The 21,965-nt window shown below is 36.5% G+C and overlaps 1 protein-coding gene across 2 annotated transcripts in view; it reads right to left on the reverse strand.

Annotated features, from left to right (window-relative positions):
- LOC127660128 (polycomb group RING finger protein 3-like) overlaps positions 1–21,965 on the reverse strand; it is a 71,796-nt gene that overhangs the window by 34,239 nt on the left and 15,592 nt on the right. Inside the window, exons 2-3 of one of the 2 annotated variants that reach the window (XM_052150220.1) lie at positions 5,874–5,975; positions 89–206 (exon numbers count right to left, since the gene is read on the reverse strand). In XM_052150220.1, the coding sequence (XP_052006180.1) occupies positions 89–206; positions 5,874–5,888 (133 nt within the window). In that variant the 5' untranslated portion in view covers positions 5,889–5,975. Of the gene's footprint in view, positions 1–88; positions 207–645; positions 672–5,873; positions 5,976–21,965 lie in introns of those variants that run through there. The other variant, XM_052150221.1, reaches the window with a different exon arrangement.

Consider the following 21,965-nt stretch of genomic DNA (forward strand, 5'->3'; position numbering starts at 1 on the left):
GCAAATATAGATTAAAAAGCTGCTCTTGACCAAAATAAAGACAATTACTATTGGTCTAGAAATGTTTCTGATTTATAATTGGACTCACAGGTGTGTAAGCACTCGGTGACCGTTGTGGCGTCGATCAGGTACCCCTCACACAGACGACAAGTAATGTGGGCATTGATGTCCCACAGCTTAATCTTTCTGGTTAACATCTCGGGGTTCTGGACAAGACAGAGAGAGAGAGAGACATGTCAGTAATGAAAACATATCGTGGCCCCAAACATGCTATGACAAACTTACAATTTATGAATTACATTATATTAGATAACAAAATATCAAAGTTGCATTTATTTTATAACAAGTGGCATTTATTTGAAAGAAACATAGCATAAACATGCACACTTTTAAACCAAAAAATTCACAAAAATAAGAAATATATTGTTCAAAATGCAAAGACAAAAAAACTAAATTTTATTTTAGTGGACCATGACCATAGTTAATATGATGAACTACATTGTTTACTCTGCTAGGACCAGTGTTGGCAGTAATACATTACAAAGTAGTGTTCTAATTACATTTTGTGATAATGCAGTGACTTAAGCGTGAAAAGTTGGCACAACAGTGCACCAAAATCAGAAACATTTATTTTAATGTTCTCACCTAAGGTGACGTTTCGGGCCCATGGCTCTTCATCAGACAATAAAACCATTCAAAGGTCAGCCCTTAAGTACCCCAGAACAATCAATCAATATATATCAAATGATTAACCAGAGATAAACACTAGAAAATGTTGTGATGCCTCAACATGCACAAAGAGAATAAACAATCATGAGAACAAAAATGAAAAGTATTAATAATAATATTATATATATATATATATATATATATATATATATATATATATATATATATATATATAGGAGGGTTTTCCGGCATGAACTGCCTGTTAAAGGACCCGCATCAGAATGGGTTCAAGTCAGGACTTTGGCTAGGCCACTCTGAAACTTTCATTTTGCTTCTTTTGAGCCATTCAGAGGTGGAATTACTCCTATGCTTGGATCATTGTCCAGTTGCACTTGAGCTTCAACTCATGGACTGATGACCAGGCATTCTCCTTTAGGATTATTGCAAGTCGCCCTGGCCCTGAAGCAGCAAAGCATCCCCACACCATCACACTACCATCAAGGTGTGTTTTGGCAAAATTCAAATGAGCCTTAATGTTCTTCAGGGTTAGCAGTGGTTTTCGCCTCACCACTTCCATGGATGCCAATTTTGTCTTTCTGATAGTGGAGTCATGAACAGAGTCGTCACTGTGCTTTTTGAGGAATTTTGGAAGGTCGGCCACTTCTGGGAAGGTTCACTACTGTGCCAAGTTTTCTCCATTTGGAGATAATGGCTCTAACAGTGTTTTTTTGGAGTCCCAGAGACTTTGAAATAGCTTTGTAACCCTTCCCAGACTAATAGCACTTCGATGTTCAGGGATACAGGTTTTAAGAGGTCTACTGGTTTTACCAATATAACAACCAATATACCTCTTAAAACCTGTATCTCAGAACATCAAAGTGCTATTAGGCATCAACATTCTAAGATTCCGGTAACACAGCATTTTGCTGCTTTAAGACATTCCATTTCCACAGAATATCGGTATAGAATCAGTAAAGTTTCCTCATAGGGGAAGTGACATTAACAATTTGCTTTTAGGTGTGAAACATATTGGATTTACTCTCTAGATACTGTAGCACCTAAAGGACTGAATTAAGAGTTAGACATTCATCCCTTTCTCTAACATTTATCTAATTTCTTAAATATTTCGTATTTATTTTATGTGCGGTATAGTCTAGCCGTAATAAAAATAGTTTGCAGTAGGGTTGTTCGTGTACAAGGATGTTCATTTGTGCATTGATTGGGTTTTCACCTTTAGGTCACATTTCAATGTGACTTTTCCTTTGTCCCATGTCCTGATGGTATTGTGATGGTATCTTTTGCCTCTGGATATAGATTGTTTTAGTATATACTTTTTTGTGTTATTCATACTTGATTACAATCTATCTATCTATTTTGTTATCATGATTCACATGTATAATTTTTTTTAAATTATTATTATTTTGGTTTGCATTTTTTGGTGGTCTTTAGTTTGATTGTTTATTCCCTTTGTGCATTTTGAGGCATCACAACATTTTCTAGTGTTTATCTCTGGTTAATCATGTGATGTATATTGATTGATTGTTCTGGGGTAAATAAGGGCTGACTTTTCTCTCTTTTTCAGATACCAATTTGGTCAGTAAGGTAAAGCGTTGCACTTTAAATGTATGTAATCTGATTACAATTACTTACATGGATATAATTACTTTACGTTGATTACACATAGTGCTAAGACAATAATGAAATACTGTACATTCCAATGTAAGTATTTCAATTTGAATTGCTATGTCAGCTAATGAACATGCACTTTAACAAACCACCATACAGGACACGCATAGAGGAGATGGCAGATGAGTGAATGATGTGTTACAATCCAGATAGCACAAGTACATCACTGAGATGTGTTTTGTAGATATTTTCATCTAGAAAGCTTCACAATCTTATTAACATCTGCTAAACATCTGTAAAAGATTATAATTACATCCATCCATCCATCCATCCATCGTCAACCGCTTATCCTGTGTACAGGGTCGCGGGGGGGCTGGAGCCTATCCCAGCTAACATTGGGCGAAAGGCGGGGGACACCCTGGACAGGTCGCCAGTCCATCGCAGGGCCACACATAGACAGACATACACTGACACTCACCTCCACATCCACATCCACACCTAGGGCAATTTTTTTGGAGACACCAATTAACCTAGCCTGCATGTCTTTTGGATGGTGGGAGGAAGCCGGAGTACCCGGAGAGAACCCACGCAGACACGGGGAGAACATGCAAACTCCACACAGAAAGGCCGGGGCAACCAGGGTTTGAACCCACGACCTTCTTGCTGTGAGGCGACAGTGCTAACCACCGTGCCGCCCTATTATAATTACAAACATTCTCAAAACAAAAGTCTCATAGAAATCTGCTGAATGAGATATACTTATTGAAATAAATCTTATAGACATATTGCAGATGAGTAAACAATGTAAAAATCATCTTCCAGATTTAAAAACACACATCAAAAAGATGTCTGGGTATGTACGTGTGTTATCAGGGAATGGACACTGAGGAGTGTGGTTGTTTCTTCAAATGGAAATACAGACATTATTTAGATTTCATTGAACATAAAAACGAAATTCTTACTGTTAAATGCAAAACGTACTATCACTCTTAACTCGATTTGTCGAAGCACCTAAACAGAAAGCATTCTATGGCAAAACTCATTGCTAAGGAGGATTCCAGTGCCTATGAAGAAAGTAGTCCAACCTCTACTAAACAAGCTAGACTGCATTTTTGTTCAGGATTGGGAGGGAAGGTAACTACTGAGCAGATAAAGAGAGTTGTAGCAGCATATGGGGTGGAGGAAATGACTGCGGAGTCACAGTCATTTAGAGACATAGTCACGAAGATTCCCGTGACAGGCAGATGAACGGTATTTGGATAAATGTTATGCTGACATAGAGTCTGAACTTAAAAACATTTGTGTGTTAAGAGTATGTCTCCACAATCGCAGACATTTGGACTAGTCATAATAAAAGCTTCCTTGGGATAACAAACCGTTGAATAATCCTGTGTTTTTTTTTGTTGGGATTAGCCAGTAAAATAATTAAGGGAAGCCATACTGTACATATAATATGATTGCAAGCAAAATAGAGGTGCATTCAGCATTTGGACTGCCAGGTAAAATCACAGTGATAGCCACAGTCAATGGATCAAATTCCTTAAAAGCCTTCAGAACGTATAAACCTGCTAAACACATTGATGGATTCATTTCATTCACAGATATCAGCCAGGCTCTCTCCTTCCATTCAGATAAAGATTTTACTCCTCCCCCTCACTTAGGTTGTGGTTCCCACAAACACTTAACTTGGTGTCACGTCATAATGTAGAAAAATGGCTTGAATACTTACAATTATACATACATACATATATATCATACCTATCTGGAATAAGTAGAAAATTAAGTATGTTAAATGGACATGCTAAATGCAGAAAATATTGTAGAAGAAAATGCCTTGCAAGCATACAAAGTGAATTACAGATGCTGTACGCTATGGCATTTCCATACACTAGATTTTCAAAGCTGCAGTCATGAATTCTGCCATCAGCCATGTTGCAATAACACAATCACTGCTCTGCAGTCAAATGAGGACACAGAACACAGACATGTGCTGCACTGAATATTACACTCTCATATTAGTGGCCTTCAATAAAAGTTGGAGCTTCAAAACCATTCATTTAGCCCTGAGCCTATGCATTTGGAAAGGGTGGAGGGTGGATTTCTATCAGCAGTGCGTTTTTGAACACAGATCTCATAAAAGTCTCATAAAACACAACAGAATTCAAAAGAACAGAATCAAATAATAGAACAGAATGAAATAACAATCAGCCAGAACAAAACAGAATCTTTAGCATAGAAGAACAAAACAGACTCTTCAGAATAGAATAGAACAACATCTTTAGGATAGACCAGAACAGAAACTTAAGGGATAAAATAGAACATAATCTATAGGATAGATTGGAACGGCATACAATAGATCATATTGCCAGTAAGGTTGAGTATCGCCAGCCACCTCACGATACTAATTATGATATACACAACCTGATATATCACGATACATCATGATATCATGATATTGATTCACAAGATTTGAATACCAATTTATTTGGGTGTATTCCAGTTATAATGTCCATTTTGTTGACATGCAATATAAAATAAATTCTCTTTCAGCTAATGCTGTTATTAATTATAATATAATCTTCTAACTTGCAAAATTAGTTTTTCATCATTTTTGTCACATTTTAGCTTTTCTATGTAATATTCCATAAATAAACATGTATTTACACTGATATGCAGAACAAGTGCTAAAACAGCACTGTCTCTTTAAGATCAGCAGCAGGGACTTTGACAGAAAGTCCATTTGGTCAAATGGCATCATTACAGTATATGTGCTATGTGTGATAAGAATTAAATCTTTCGTTTGTTGATTTGATCAATAACTATGACTATAGAGAAAAATATTAAACAGAAAGGGGATTAAAAGAGACATTATTCAATGACAAATGGATTGTGCAGATCTAGTCTTTGGACACACATTATATGGTCAAAACTTTTACTTAGCATCGAAAAAATCTCAGTGCTGAATTTCTTTGCCATTATACCTCTCAAACACTGTTTAGTGATATCTGAAAGAGTACAAGCCAGTAGGTAATCTCACACATTTTTTGTTGGATATGCAAGTGATTTTCTAACACTGTAGAGGGGTGCAGATAGAAAGAAAGAGCGATCTTGGAATTTTAAGAATTGACATAGGGATCGTTTAAATGAAGATTAAGCAGAAAATCAAAATTTTTGCTCTGCTATAGAGCCAGACGTGTGAGAGAAACGGGCTCGTTTTGGTGTCCCTTGCGCCTCATAGAATAATCTTTGACAGCAATGAGGAATGTCGCTATGAGTTTGCATTTATTTAGATGACTTGATTTATTGAAATGCTGGACATGACATGAATACACAAATAGTGAATATAAATGTCAATATATAGACCTAAAGTATCAATGCAATATTGTGAGAAAACTTGTTGCGATATATCGATATTTGATGGTACTGGCACAGCCCTAATTGCAATAATTATTGATTTTATTTAATATTTAGCTCATTACTTTCTTATTAGAGTATAAATTAAAAAAACACTCAAAAAAGAGAAGAAAATTCCTTTTCAAAATTAATCACACTCGGCAAACACGAAGTGATGCACTTACCCCTAATGCCGCCATGTGTCTACTGCTGAAGGTCTCAGCCGGGCTTCTTCTGGGAGACACAGGGTGGTGTTAACTCTGCATCCTGTGCTCTGTTTCACACAGCTGCAAAAAACAAACAAACATTTATGTATTCACATGCATTTATACAAAAAATATCTGCAGGGAAAAATAATCTGTCCCCCCAGTCTTTTTCCATAATGTTTTCAGTAAATAATATTTTCCGTTTTTAAAAAAAAAGCCAAATTGCAGCTAAAAGGATATTTTTGTCAGACTGACTCAAGTTATTTACAGTATTACACACATTAACATAATTTCTGAGTACAAAACTTTGAGGATGGATGGATGGATGGATGGATGGATGGATGGATGGATGGATGGATGGATGGATGGATGGACACCTAAGCAAAATGTGTCTTGTGTAAATATACTTAACAATAGGCCACTGTCCCAACTTTATTTGATTTTACAAAATTTAAGTAATTTTCTTTGTGAAATTCTTTGTGAAAAATGCTGCTTGTCAACATTTCTCCAACATTCTAGACCACCAAAACTCCTTTAGTGTAAACAAATCACTTCAGTTTATGAACTAAACTTCTAAACCAAATCAAAAACAATTCATTCTGCCACTGAATTAAATAAGATGGGCAAAATAAGATGGCGCCCACCATGGCTGATGACATTGTGTAGCCAACTCCTCCCATGATCAGCACATTTTGCTTTATTTATTCACTAGTTTTGTTTTTAAATCTGTTACTGCTGTGCAATTATAACTTATGACACACAAACTTTACTGGGCATCGGTATTGCGCACCTGAATGAACTTTACGACTAACCGATCTGTATGCATTTTTGTCAACAATGCGTGGTTCACTTGATGTAGAACTGCTGCTTGTGAAATGCAGAGCTTCTATTTACCCAGGGAACTCTCTGTGGTCTCTGTTGCAGTTGTTTACATTCCATCACATGCTAATGTACTAGCAGTGCTAGGTCTTGTTTACGACACAGTAAGTGTGCATGATGCAGCATTCATCATCGATGGGGACTTTAATCATTGTAATCTGCAAACTGTCTTCCCAAAGTATTACCAACACACTGATGTTCCCACCAGAAAGAAAAACACTCTTGATAACATCTTCGCTTAACTTAACTAAAGGCAGACCAGAGACTGGACTCCGGCAAACTGACTGTAAACACTGGTGCCCCTCAAGGCTGTGTTCTAAGCCACATGCTTCACACCCTCTTCATCCATTACTGTTACTGCCCATGTAGACAACATGTTTATAAAGTTTGCTGACAACACCACCATAAAATGTATCATCACTGGGAATAAGGAGGGGAGTGGTAGACCTGGCAATTTGGTGTGAGAAAAACAACCCCCTCCTGAACATCAGTGATGATGATTGTCAACATGAGGAAAAGGAAGGCAATGCACAGGCCATTGAGGTAGGTGAGCAGTTTCATGGTGTTCACAAAAGTGAGGATCTCACCTGGTCACTCAACATCACACACAAAATAAAAGGCACAACAGCAGCTCTTTTTTATGAGAAGACTGAGGAAATTTGGCATGACATCTAAAATACTCAGTAACTTCAACAGGTGCACCATTGTGAGCATATTCCGCAGATGTATTACTTTTTGGAATGGCAACTCCTATGTCCAACTTCGCAAAGCACTTCAGCATGTGGTTAAAACTGCACAGTCCATCACTGGTACAGCCCTGCCATCACTACATGACATATACCACAAGACAGTCTCTACAGGAGAGCATTTAACATCCTCAAAGAACCTTCCTACCCATAGCTCTTCAAGTCTCTTAGCTAATGCCATCAAACAGACAATTCCAGAGTGTGCAAACTTCACCAGACAAAAACAACTTTTTCTTTCCATAAGCCACCAGATTTACAAATAATTCCCAACCATTACCCTGACTGGTCACTTATTGGGGTCAACTACTAACATGTGGAGGTGGTTTTAATGGGAGACATTAAGAGACATCTCAAATTAAGAGACGAAACTTCTTGGAGAGCATGTTTGCATGATGATAACTTGCTGTGCTTAAAAAGCCCATATTATGCTCATTTACAGGTTCATAATTAGAACAGGTTTTAGTGTTAAAAAAACACGTTATTTTTCTCATACTGTACATTGCTGCAGCACCTCTTTTCACCCTCTTTCTGAAATGCTTTCTTTTAGCACCTGTCTCTTTAAACCCCCTTTTCCGAAAAGCCCAGTCTGCTCTGCTTGGTCAGTTGGCCCAGTCTGTTGTGATTGGTCAATCGCTTAAGAGCGTGTGTCGTAAATGTAGCACCCCTTACATAACCGAGTTTCAGCTCCCGAGGCTTCCTGAGCAGCTGTAAACCCTAATGTAACACCGATCCGATACCCGGAGCAGTATCGGCTCAGATACTGACGTTTTTAAAATGGATCGGGTATCGGTTCAACAAGCCCGATCCAAATCCGATACATGTGTTTGTCATGTTCGTAACTGTCAAGCTCAAAAAATGACATAAATGAACCATTAAAACACAATTAAAGTAGTTAATATGACTCGTGCATTTAATTCAAAGTAACTTGAAGACGTGCGATAGCTCAATGAATCACAAAAGGCTGAGTTTAATATTAAAAATATTAAAAATATTAAAAATGCACGTGCAGCTCCAGCGCATTATTTAATGGCCCTGCTCTGTTTACACACATTTGAACGCGTGTATTTTTAGCCTTCACAGCGGTGCACAATATTTGTGCAGTACTCACGAACAACATCTCAGATGTAGATGCTCAATAGTTCGGTTCACTTATAATATGCGTTTAGAAAGGCACTGGCGGTGCATTTTGTTTTACCAGAATTTAAATAAGAAGCGAATTAAACTACAGTGAACTTACATACAAAAAGACACCTTTTTGTATGTAAAAAGTCTTCCTGGAGAGCTCAGAATGTCAAAATAAAAGCCAGAGTGTTTTAAAAGTTAAAGGTGTCACGGAGAGACCCACGGAGGCAGAGATATGAACAGATGATTGAAACAGTGATGTTACCATTGTGAGTAAATTCAGTTGAGCAGTGTGGCAAACAGCAGGTGAGTAATATCCAGACAGGGTACAGACACGATGAACAGATAACTCACAACAGTCTTATGATACTTGCAGGCAATAATGAAGACACAGGTATGTTTGACATAGTAGAAATGTCAGACAAAGTCTGTGTGCGAATGCAACCTTCTTTCATAGGAATTCGGAGGATGCATGAGGTGCATCTTTCGTGGGCACTCACAACCCACAGTTTTTTGCTTCAAAGGAAATGCCCATAAATATGATGTAATATTTAGTAAATAAAGTATTAGACTAAAAGTACACATGTAAAATCTATTTTCTTTTCTCTTTACAACATTATAACTCTCCTAAAAATGTACCTCATATATTCCCTTCTAATGGGACTTTGTTCCCTTCCCACTCAAAGCGCTCGCACATGTTAAAGAGTGGCTTGCTGTCATAGCAACCATGTTACGTTACGTTTGTGCTACGAAAGCCATCTTGTTTAAACGAGGCTTGTTTAAAGGAGGACACTCAGTATACTGCAGCCTTCAAAGGACGCATTCTACTAAGCACGCAGCCTTCGAAACGAGTCACAGCCAAAGACAGTGTGTGAAAAAGGTATATATGCAGTCCTTGATTAGCCACTAATGATATGCAGGTACGTGTAATCAGAACTCAGAAGAGAGCGAGCGCTGTGAAGGTAGTGAGGAAGAAAGAGAGAGAACGGTGGATCCGTGACAAAAGGTGCACGATTGAGATATATTAATATATATTACTATTATAATATATTATTATTATTATCATTTGTTTACAAATTATAATATTTAATTTGGGATAACTTTGTGAATGAAAAGAGGACTAATGTCTTACAACCAAATTGAACAAAAGAGAGAGCTGAATCCTTTAAAGTCCAGATACAAGTTGAAAAAAATTGCCAAAAAAATTGCCAAAAAAAAACCAAACAGCTTCTTTTCTACTGATGACCTATACTGGAATTACTGTTAATTTTGCTGCAACATTATCCAGTAGACTAGTTAACAATAAAGTGTTTCTTAATAAGCTATACATTTATATTGAGATAATGTGTAGTTTGAGGTTTGTGTTTTTTTTTACATATTAAAAAGTACTCTCAATTAGTTCCACACAATAATGTAAAGATATTCTAAAATGATTATGCAAAAAAACAACACTTGTATCGGATCGGGATCGGCCAATACTGAGATTTCCAATATCGGAAGAGAAAAAGTGGTACCGGTGCATCCCTAATTGTAACTACGGTTACAAGCAGGGGTCCGATAATGAAAGTTTGGAAGAATAAGCTGATCGACCCAAACCAACTTCGCAAGCACGACTTGAGCAGGACGTTCACAGTGTTAAGTTTTTATTTTGTAGCTCTCTTACATAATAACGGTGTCATTTCTCTACATCATGCTAACAACAGTTGTGTAACTTAGGACCAAGTACACTGTTGATTATTGTGAACCAAACAAAGATTCAAGTAAAAGACATGTAGTGCATTTAAATGCAGCAAGTTAGCCATGGACTACAGTGGATAGCGGCCTTAACATTACAGCCTGAAATTATAAGTAAACATCCTCTCTTTACCACTGATAAAGACTCTTGATATTGACAATTTTGTTATTGTTGTTTGTTATCTTCTGAGGAATAGTGGTGAAAATTAATTTTAACCACGGATTCTTCAATTCGTCTGCCTTTGGATGTCCATACAAAGGAGTTTTGCGTTCGCAGTGAAGAAAACAGCGTCTTCTCGACAACACCACCAACTCATCCTGGCCTTGGCTATAACTACCTTTGTTTGAGGGCGGGCCAAAATATCCCTTTGGTGTGCATTATGCAAATGTGTTACATAGTGACATAGCTAAGTCACTGAAGTAATGGCCGGACTTCAATCCAGGTGTTTCAGGCAGTTCAGGAGCAGTATTTTCTTTAGGAGACCAGTACTCCCTTTGGCGTGGACTTGGTGCTTTGTAACTTTGCAGACCTTTTACATCCACAAACAGCTATATTTCATACTAAAGGAAAGGTAAAATCCCAAAAAGCATAATAGGGCCTCAATAACATTGAATAACAGTCAGCAATGTTATACCCAATGCAAGAAGTTTCGTCTCTTTAATTCTTTAGTCTCTACAGCAATCAAAGCGCAGAATCAACAATACATTTCAAGACCATCACTGTCGGAAGTTAAATCCTCAGATGTGAGTAATGTTACAGTGTATGTTAGGTGCTGGGGAGAGAGTTAAGTCTTTCGCTGATTCTATCGGACACTGCTTAAGTAAATAGTTGTAGTAAAAAAGGTGTAAACTGATGTTGTGAACTAAATGCCTACACGCAAAATTATCTTGAAGTTCTGCGCTTTTAAATGCACAGTGATGATTGCCCTGAAGCACTCCAGTTACATTGAAGCATGTCATTCTGCATACAGGATGCACATAAGCGGTTTCATGCTGATGTGTATTGGAGCCTATTTTATTTTTTACTTTGATAGTTTTGTGCAATATTATGTTACAGTTTTTTAGCCTTTTATTTGTTGAATATCCGTTCGTTACCATGTTGAAATGCTGCGCTTAGTATCCATCCATCTCTCTGACACACATCTGCTCAGGGTCAAGTGAATAAGGGAGCCCAACTATACATTATACTTAACACTGACTATTCAACTAGTTGTTTAAACAACCGACTGACTAGAGGATTATGAAAATTGGTTGTTTTGCACATCCCTAGTGGGTACACACAATTAGACAAACACAATCTCTTTCTTATACAGGAAATGGTTCCCTTTCTAAGCAGGGTCTCGGAGGGTTTTACAATAACACACAACCAATATTCAGACCAACGCCACACAGTCAGATTGTTTTTTGTACAAACTCGAACTGACATTTAATTCCACCTTCTGATTGATCAAACTGACATTTGCGCAAATTGAATCAGTTGTTTGTTTGAGTTTGGAGCACAAGCATCATGTCATGAGAGATGTAACTGGGAACCATCCCCCTGTCCAGCTGGTAGCAAAATCACACTAAACATACTGTATACTCAACTGTAAAGTGTGAAAGCGGTTTGGTTTTGATATCACGGATGATACGCTTTATGTTCTTATCATAATGCCGCTGAGGTAAATGCTCAGCAACAATGTAAACAAACAAAAGAAAAACCAATGTGATGTCTTGACACAAGATAACAGCATACACTTCAGACAATGCTTCATTTCAGAGAATTTGAACCCAAGATATCAATGTTTCACAGAAAATCTGAAACTCAAGAGCTTTGTTCAGTGCCTAAACTCACAGTACTCTGAAGGTGTGCAATGCAGGACTTTAAACGCCCTCAGCCAAACAGCAATCTCTGTACTTTAAAAATCCACAGCTTGGCTCACAACCTATAACATTGCAAACCTAGATTTTCTGAAGATGATGTGAGTGGTGCCTGCCTGTGTAAACTTGCCGCCACAATGCAAACGTGTTGTGAGTGGTTGCCTGTGCGTTGTTATGTGGTTATGGCATTGTGTGAGGTTTTAAGCCTTTCGCTTTGTGGTTGTGTGGGTTTTATAGACATTTGCTACTCACTGGCAAGTCTTTGTGATATTCTGCTTGGGTCCATTGTGCAAGTCTGTGGTCTTGTTTTCACCCCTTTATCACCGACCAGGCCAAAATCAGCAGCCCAGTTTACACCTGGTATTAAGATGCGCCTCGAGTGATCCAATCACATGCTGTCAGGCGGGACAAATCGCTATTTACATCTGGATGCTTAAATGCGTCTCCTGTGACCACTTGTGAGGCTTCACTTCATTGAATTGAATATAAAAGCACACATTTAAATGAGCATTTGAATTCTGGATGTGTACCAAGCACTAATGATGTCCTACATTATTGGGCAAAACCAGACACAGTGCAATGAACAAAGCAGAACACGGGTGTCTCGAGACATGTTTTAAAGGTTGAATCTCATTTTAAATTGATACATCATCAATTTAAACTTGCTGCACGAGACGCTGAAAAAACTGCGAGACATGACAAAACAGTCAAAGATGTTTGTCTATAGCGCATGCTTACAGAAAAATACAGATGCATTTGAAGTGAAAGGCTCCCAGAGGTGGAGGTATTTGGGGTTGTGACTAGGGATGCACCGATACCACCTTTTCTCTTTTAATCGATATCTGAAATCTTAGTATTGGCCGATACCGATACAAGTGTTGTTGTTTTTTTGCATAATCATTTTAGAATATCTTTACATTATTGTGTGGAACTAATTGGGAGTACTCTTTAATATGTAAAAAAAACACAAACCTCAAACTACACATTATCTCAATATAAATGTATAGCTTATTAAGAAACACTTTATTGTTAACTAGTCTACTGGATAATGTTGCAGCAAAATTAACAGTAATTCCAGTCTTAGTTTTCAGTGGAAAAGAAGGCAGGTTTTCAACTTGCATCTGGACTTTAAAGGATTCAGGTCTCTTTTTTTTTTGTTCAATTAAGTTGTAAAATATCAGTTCAATTTTCATTCATACAGTTATTTTTTGGAACTAATTCAGCTTAAAAATGATTCTCATTTGTAAACCAATAATAATAATAATAATAATAATAAATTAGTATTATTATTATTACTGACTTTCAGAATTTTAAATACAATAGTAATATATTTAAATCGTGCACCAAAACCCTCAGGCTTTTATTTTGACATTCTGAGCTCTCCAGGAAGTCCTGTATGTGTTTTTTGTAGGTAAGTTCACAGTAGTTTAAATCGCTTCTTATTCAAATTCTGGTAAAATGCACCTCCAGTGCCTTTCTAAATGCATATTATAAGTGAACCGAACTTTTGAGCATCTACATCTGAGATGTTGTTCGTGAGTAGCGCTCAAATATTGCGCACCGCTTTGAAGGCTAAAAATAGGCTAAAAATAGCTGCGAGTGTGTGTAAACAGAGCAGTGCCATTCAATATCACGCTGGCTGCTGCGTGCATATTATATATTTACTAATTCTACACAGTCTTTTGTGTCTTGAGTCACAGAGCTATCACACTTTGAATTGCTTTAATGGTGTTTTAATGGTTCTTTTATGTCACTTTCGAACATGACTAATACAAAGTATCAGATTAGGATCGGGCTCATCGGGCCAATACCCAAACCATCTAAAACGTCAGTATCGGAGCCAATACCGATCCAGGTATCGGATCGGTGCATCCCTAGTTGTGACTTGACTTTGCCTTACTCTGTTATCAGCGTCTTGCTGATTTTGCCGCCAGTATTATGAAGCCTGTGTCCGTGGTAGTACTATGTACCAGTGCTACTGTGCAACACTAAGTTAACATAGAACCATCTACTAAAGCATTTCTTTTTTCATTTGATTTTTTTACTCAATATTTGAGAATATGAACTGGCTAAATCTTCTGAATTGATCATCTTACGCACATTTGTTAACAGCAAGATATTTTCTTTACAATAAACAATGGCTACAACACAATAAACAACTGCTACAACACGGTGCATATTGGTTCATATCAGTTCATATTGATTTGTTGTGTACTCTTGTGTGAATTCATGGCCCATATTCACAAAAGCATCTTAAGGCTAAAAGGTAGCTCCTAACATGAAAATTTAGTCACTTGATTTTAGGACTAGTAAAATTTGATGTAAGAGTAATTCATGAAGCATTTTAATGCTTAAAGTAGCACCTAAACCCACGATAGCTTTAAAGTCGTCCTGGTCAACAAATGAGTAGCTAAGTGAAGAGCATGCTTGAATTAAAATATGAGAAAAGTGATGTTTAAAGAAAACAAAGAACATTCAAAGGTAAATATTACTTTTTAATTAAGTGTAATTTCCAATCAATCTGTATTTAGCAAAATTATACAAAAAGTGTTAGTATAACAAAGGAGGCTGCAATTTGTAAAAACAAATTTACAAATGTAATTTCTATCAGCATCACTTCCACCAAACAATTCTATTAAACACAATACAGAATTTGAGATGTGCTGGCAATGACAATGAGATTCAAAACAACTTAATCTCCTGTGGTGCATGTACACACACTGTTAAACATTATTAGAAGGCAATACAACCATCTATGATCATGTTGGAGAAAGAATCGTCATAGGCTTGTACATTTTTGTTTTTACTCGGCAGACTTTTGACAGCATGCAAGCATAATGTAACTAAACAAATATATTAAGCAGACTGAGAGAGGGGGCCTCTTCATAAATATTCACACAACATTGTATATTGTAATTTATTTTGTTTTGCTTAATGATTTTAATCACATTTTAGCTTTTTAAAAGATGTACAAATTTCACATTCTATCAATTTATATGATGTCATGAAATCACTTTTTTCTTAATGATACAAGCTGTTGTCACTGTTTGAAATTTTGTACATATTTAACAAAACAATTCACAAGTTAGGATCCTAATAATGAAAATTAGGGGTCACGATTGTGAAATTTGGCTGAAATCAATTGTCAAACAAATAACTGCCATTATGACGATGAATTGCCTGTTTTAGGGCTATGATGATACATTTTCTGTTTTAAGTGTTTCATGAATATGATGATTAATTACCATACATTCAATCGTTATGAAGCTATGTGTGCTTCATACACACAACAAAGTCATTTATACAAATTTAGCTTGTGTCATATAATAAAATAAGGGTATATGATTTTCTTTTCAGGCTTCAAAAACGTATGAATGACAGTCAAATATAAAAGTATAACATTTAAAATAATTTAAATAATTTTGTAATTATCAAAATATGTCTAAATAACTAAAATATATCTTTCTTATTTGTCCAATTTACTTTTGATCCATTGGACTTTTTCAATGTTATGTTTTCTTTTGTAACCCAGCCAACCTGTATAGCTATTATTTTATATTATATTATATTATATTATATGTGACACCGTCTGTGAAACCCCGTCTTAAGTCATACTCTAGTTATGAGATTAAGCACGTCAAAGTAGTCATAGCCATAAAAATGATGAAAATAGGTAGTGTGTGTTTATTGCTGTAAATGATATATTATACCAAGGGATCTGAGCTACAATACTCAAATGTTCATTTATAACATGATTAATACTGAAATTAATGATTTTTTTGACACTACGTTTAATCATTTTGAGCATAAAAATACCAGACGTGGGCTTCCTAAACATTGATTTCAATCGTCTCTGGGTTTATTTTGGTGCAAAAACACCTGCTGATTCTTGTATCATTCAGTTCAGGGACATCTTTTCTACAATTAGAAAGTGTAAACAGACCTCAATATCAATCCACACGAGCGACAATCAGGTCAACACCAGTTAAGGCAAAGAAAATGTGACTTAAGTCGGGATCCGATGTCTGTGGAGATTTCTTCGAATCATCGCCGATATTTTAAGAACATTTTCTTACATTTCTTTTGTAGCTCAACATTCTGTCAATAATAATCAGCTTATTTTAAGGACATTTTAGGCCTGCTACGTGTCTAAATAATTAGTTTTCTGGATGCTGATGCATTGTGTTGATGAATTATCTGTCTGACATGGCACCTATGAACCGCGAGCAGGAACAGAAAATAGCTGATTGCTGAAATAGCTTGTATGATATTAAACTTGGTGGAATTGCCTCAAATTATGTTATATATAACCGTTTTGTTTTTTTTATTTAAATGCTAATTTTAGACTTTTTGATACCAAAATTGACATACTTTTGTGAATAGAATCCCTGAAATTATCAAATATTTTGCTCTAATAATTTTAGAGTGTGTGGTTCTGTGTACACAAAGTTTGAGACTGACCTGTTAAAGGGATAGTTCACCCAAAAATGAAATTCTGTCATCATTTACTCACCCTTATGTTGTTCCAAACCTGTATGAGTTTCTTTCTTCTGTTGAACACAAAAGATATTTTGAAGAATGTTGGTAACCAGACAGTTGATGGTACATTGATTTCCATAGTATTTTTTTTTTCCTACTATGGCAGTCAATGGCTACCTTCAACTGTTTGATTATCAACATTCTTCAAAATATCTTCTTTTGTGTTCAACAGAAGAAAGAAACTAATACAGATTTGAAACAACTTGAGTGATTTTTGGGTGAACTATCTCTTGGGTGAAATATCTCTTGTTTTTTTTGTTTTTTTACACAAAATTTACTCAAATGTTACACAATAGCCCAGTAAGAGAATGAGATTTTCTAAATAAAGTTATACAAATCATTCCACTAAATTGAATTGGCAAATGTTGCTACAATCAAGCTCTTGTATCCTCCATTCATTTCAATGTTTTTATGCTTTTTGGACATGTGCATCATAAAAACTAGGCCTGTTTTACAAAACTTTAAGAATTGACCCATAAATGTGTCATATATCACTGAAAATGGCCCATTTTATGGCACAAAGTCAGGATAATTATGGTTCAAATGTGTTGCAGTTTTAAAAATAAGCTTGTTTTTACATTGGAATTTCTCAAAAACAAGATTTTCTGAGCCCGAAATTCAGCAAATATTTGACATAGCCTTACTCAGTCAATATTAAAGACATCAAGGTTATATTTTCACAGAATGTTTTTTCACAAAAAAAAACATTTGTGGGTTTTCACAAACAGGGTCACATATTATGCAATAGTAAAATATTTCTGCCTTAAATTCTTCACTTTCACACATTAATTTAAGGCTCTCTGATTAACTTAAAAGCCCTTATTTCTCTTGAAAGAAGACTATGAGATTCTGTTTCTTGCATTTTATCATCTCCATAGAAAGAGCAGGACATCTCCTCTGCCTCACTGCGTGATATTAACACTGCGTGAATAAACACATAATGACCATGGACATTTGCCATTACATGGCTGTTAAGTGAAACTGGAGCGCTTTGCGTTCACAAAATTAATACGTTTATACCTTGTTTATATTTTCGTGGAAGTTTAGCGCAAGCCTTTGTAGACGGGGTGCACATCAGAGAAGGTTCATCTTCACACACTCTCAAGAGAGCTGCTCTTGAGACGTCTGCGGTGTGATTCCCTGAGATGCTCGTAGTTCAACTGAATGAGACACGTGCTTTTTCCTGTGCTCATGAGACAGCATGCAGGGACAGACGAAGCTGAATCCAGCTTCTTAATCAACTGCTTTTTATTCAGTAAAAGGGCCTCAGTGCTTCGACACTACACAACTCTATCACTGGCTAGTGAAATGTTAATATTTATTTGCCAGTGCCTAATAACAGAGGTTTTTTTGGTCCCATAGTGCGAAATTTACACGCATATGCAAGTGATTTACTCGTAATGTAGAGGGCTGCAATATTACAAAAAATATGTGTGTAAAATTTTGCTATACTTTACTTTCTAGTAATTCACAGTGCTAAAAGTATCCAGAGTTGAAGAAACACCCATAAAGGCTACCATGGAAGTGAATGATTACCATATTCTTTAAAGAATACTATTCTACAACAACATGATCATACGGCAAGTCGGCATGTTGTTTCCGAGATTTCCAGTACCCTAGGATAGGCCACTGACAAATACCATCTCCCATCAGACATTTTTGTATCAGCTCCAATGTATTTACCTTCTCTTATGGGAGACCCGGGTTTGGATCCCACATTGAAACCAGGAAGTAATCACGTTAGCATAGCTTAATCAGCACGATTCAGAAGTTGCACTTTTCCTGAGTACCACAACTCGCTTTTGACATTTCATCCACACTTAGCTCTTTGGCCACTGGGGGCAGTGTTTTGCATTTTGTTAAGCACAGAACGATTTTAGCAAAAGAAAAGTCAACGTACTCTTTCTGATTTAACTATAAGATCAGTCTGTCTACTACTACAGTACTATGTATGAAAACAAACATGGCACTACCGTGCTTCCATTGTCCATAACAGACTAGTGGTGCACCGATCCGATACCTGGATCAGTATCGGCTCCAATACTAATGCTTTTAGACGGATTGGGTATCGGTCCGACGAGACCCTTCCAAATCCGATACTGTGTGTTAGTCCTGTTCGTTACGGTCCAGCTCCAAAAATGACGTAAAAGAACCATTAAAACACCATTAAAGCAGTTCATATGACTTGTGCATTTTATTCAAAGCCACTTGACGACGTGCAATAGCTCTGTGAATCCCAAAAGGCTGTGTTTAATAAGTAAATATATAGTATGTGCAGCACCAGCGCATTAGTGAATGGTGCTGCTCTGTTGACACAAACTCAGGCACAGACTGGTGATGCACTCACGGCTATTTTTAGCCTTCACAGAGGTGCGAAATATTTGAACGCTACTCAAGAACAACATCTCAGACGTAGATGCTCAAAAGTTCGGTTCACTTATAATATGCATTTAGAATGACACCAGTGGTGCATTTTACCAGAATTTGACCAAGCGAATTAAACTACTGTGAACTTGCCTACAAACAGACACATACAGGACTTCCTGGAGAGTTCAGAATGTCAAAATAAAAGCATGAGGGTTTAAAAAGTGCACGATTTAAATATATTACTGTTGTGTTTAAAATTAAAAGTCAATAATAATAATAATATGAGTATGAATAATTAATTATTATAGTCATTAGTATTTTTTTATAATTTATAACAATATTTAAGTTGAATGGGTTCCAAACACAATTGTGTGAATGATAAGTGGGATGAAGTTTTACAACTAAATTTAACAAAAAAGAGATCTGAATTCTTTAGTCCAGATGTAAGATGAAACATTTTTTCAGACAGCTTAAAGATTCTCTCAATTTTGATCTCAGCTCAAGCTTTCTGTGGGAGAAACTAAAAACCATGTTCAGCCAAGAACCACAGGGGGGTTGCAAACAGAAATAGCCTTCATTGATGGCCAGCACTCATTCTTAGGACCGACACGAGCAAGAGGTCACAGACAGTGCCCTTCCCTCAAGTTAGATTGTCTCATATTCCTGAGGTGAATATGTTTGTATAACAGGGTGTGTCATACTCTTTCATAGCAAACGTCCACCGTTAACACCTCTCAACCAGCTTCTCACACATTGGCAGCAACAAAGGGCTCGCTGTTATCCGTCAGCGCCTATTGAAATGTTCTGGGAGACAGGAGGGCACACAGACTCTGCCAGCTGTAAAAGCGCTCTGTGAGGGGCTAATGAGAGGCCGCAGTATGACAGACTTACTAAGCAGTGCAGTTTTGCCTCTGGACAAATGAGTTTGTGTGTGACCCCAATTCTTAAATGAACACAGACCGGCAATCCGCCAAAAAGAGTGGGTTACACTTGTTACAAATGGTCTTTCGTGGTTTGGCTCTAAATAGAAGGTGGTGCTGGGATTGACTTTATAAAACGGTCAAACAATTGAGATTTACTGATGTCATTCACCAACCTGAAAATACTGGTTACTGCTTTTCAAACCGTAAGAGCACCTGGCCTAGTGAATTATTAAATGACATATTCAATACCCTTTCAAAAAGAACTGCGGTGGAACAATGGCACAGTAATGGTATAAGAGGGTAAAACCATGGTGCCTTGAGATATGGAACCATGCCACTGACTGATTACCATATTCATGTAACCTGGTATTTAAGTGGTTATCCAATGCTCTAGGTCTGGGTACTGACAGAGATTTCCAGATTACATTTTGATTTATAAGGTCTTGATTCGATTTGGATTTGATTCAATATTGGTTTATACGTGTATATTTAAGTTTTTATTATATTTCATATATTATTTTTGCTACATATTGATTGTTTAATTTGTACTATTTTCAAGAATTTACATTGATTTGTTGAACACGTGGTAAAACTGGTACTATCTTTGTGTAAAATCGTTGTGTCTGTAGGTGAGCACGTGTTAACAAAAGAGAACTCAGTTGGCTTTATCCATGCATGATTAGAATAGAATGTTTATTTTTTGTTGTTTTTAGACATTATTCAAATGACAAATGGTTGGCGGATGGGCTACAACAGCACAAGACCACATTGGGTTCCACTTCTGTCAGCCAAGAACAGAAAGCTTAGGATGTAGTGGGCACAGGCTCACCAAAACTGGACAGTTAAAGACTGGAAAAACATATCCTGGTCTGATAAATCTCGATTTCTGCAGAGGTACACAGATGTAGGCCTGTCACGATAACTACTTTTGTTGGACGATATATTGTCCAAGAAATAATTGCAATAAACAATATTATTATCATTTTAAGACAATTTTATACCATTTATATAATGATAATATAATAGCATAATAATGCAAGTACACCCTTTCAAAGAGCAATTCACTTTTCATTCTTAAGAATTGAATTTCGGAAGGCCCCTCCCCATCTCCAACTGCAAACTGTTTTTGTTCCCAGCTTGGAAAACACAGAACACAGTGCAGAAAGATGGTAAATCATTACTCACCCTCAAGCCTGTATAAATTTCTCTCTTCTGAGGAACACAAGAAAATTACATTTTTGCCAGAATGTTAGTCAAAGTCACAATTCACTGTCACTGCATATTTTTTCCATAAAATAAAAGTGGATTGAGTCTGAAACTAACATTCTCCCTAACATCTCCTTTTGAATTCCACAGACGATAGAAAGTCAGACCGGTTTGGAACAACATGAAGGTGAGTAATGATGACAGAATTTTTGAATCTTTGAAAGTACAAGTCAATTCTCACCAGCTGCATTAAAAACGTCTGTTTAATATTGACTAAATGCATTGAAAATGTTAACAGATAGAATCCTGAGAGAACCTTGCTGCTAACTCAGTTATGTTGTATATTCAAAATATGCTTATTAAAGATGATAATATGATTTAATTGTGTTATTTATTAATGTTATAGTGTTCATATTATTATCATGTATATTGTTTTATACTTATAAAAATTGAGTGATTCGCATGGCAGAGAAAATACCTTGGATACATACATTAGATGGAGCTCTAGAAAGATGAGAGATGTAACGGGTGCAAGTCTGTTTTTCTGTAGGGTGTTTCTCTTCACTCTACAGATGGTATTATTACACAAAGCGTTTTTGCAATTTCTGCCTTGTTTGCTTTATTATGAGGGAGTGCCAAGATGTAATGAGACAAAAATTGATTTCTCCAATGTTGCAGCTTTCGATGAAGGTGGC

Source organism: Xyrauchen texanus, chromosome 19 (genome assembly GCF_025860055.1).
Source record: "Xyrauchen texanus isolate HMW12.3.18 chromosome 19, RBS_HiC_50CHRs, whole genome shotgun sequence".
Taxonomy (NCBI): domain Eukaryota; kingdom Metazoa; phylum Chordata; class Actinopteri; order Cypriniformes; family Catostomidae; genus Xyrauchen; species Xyrauchen texanus.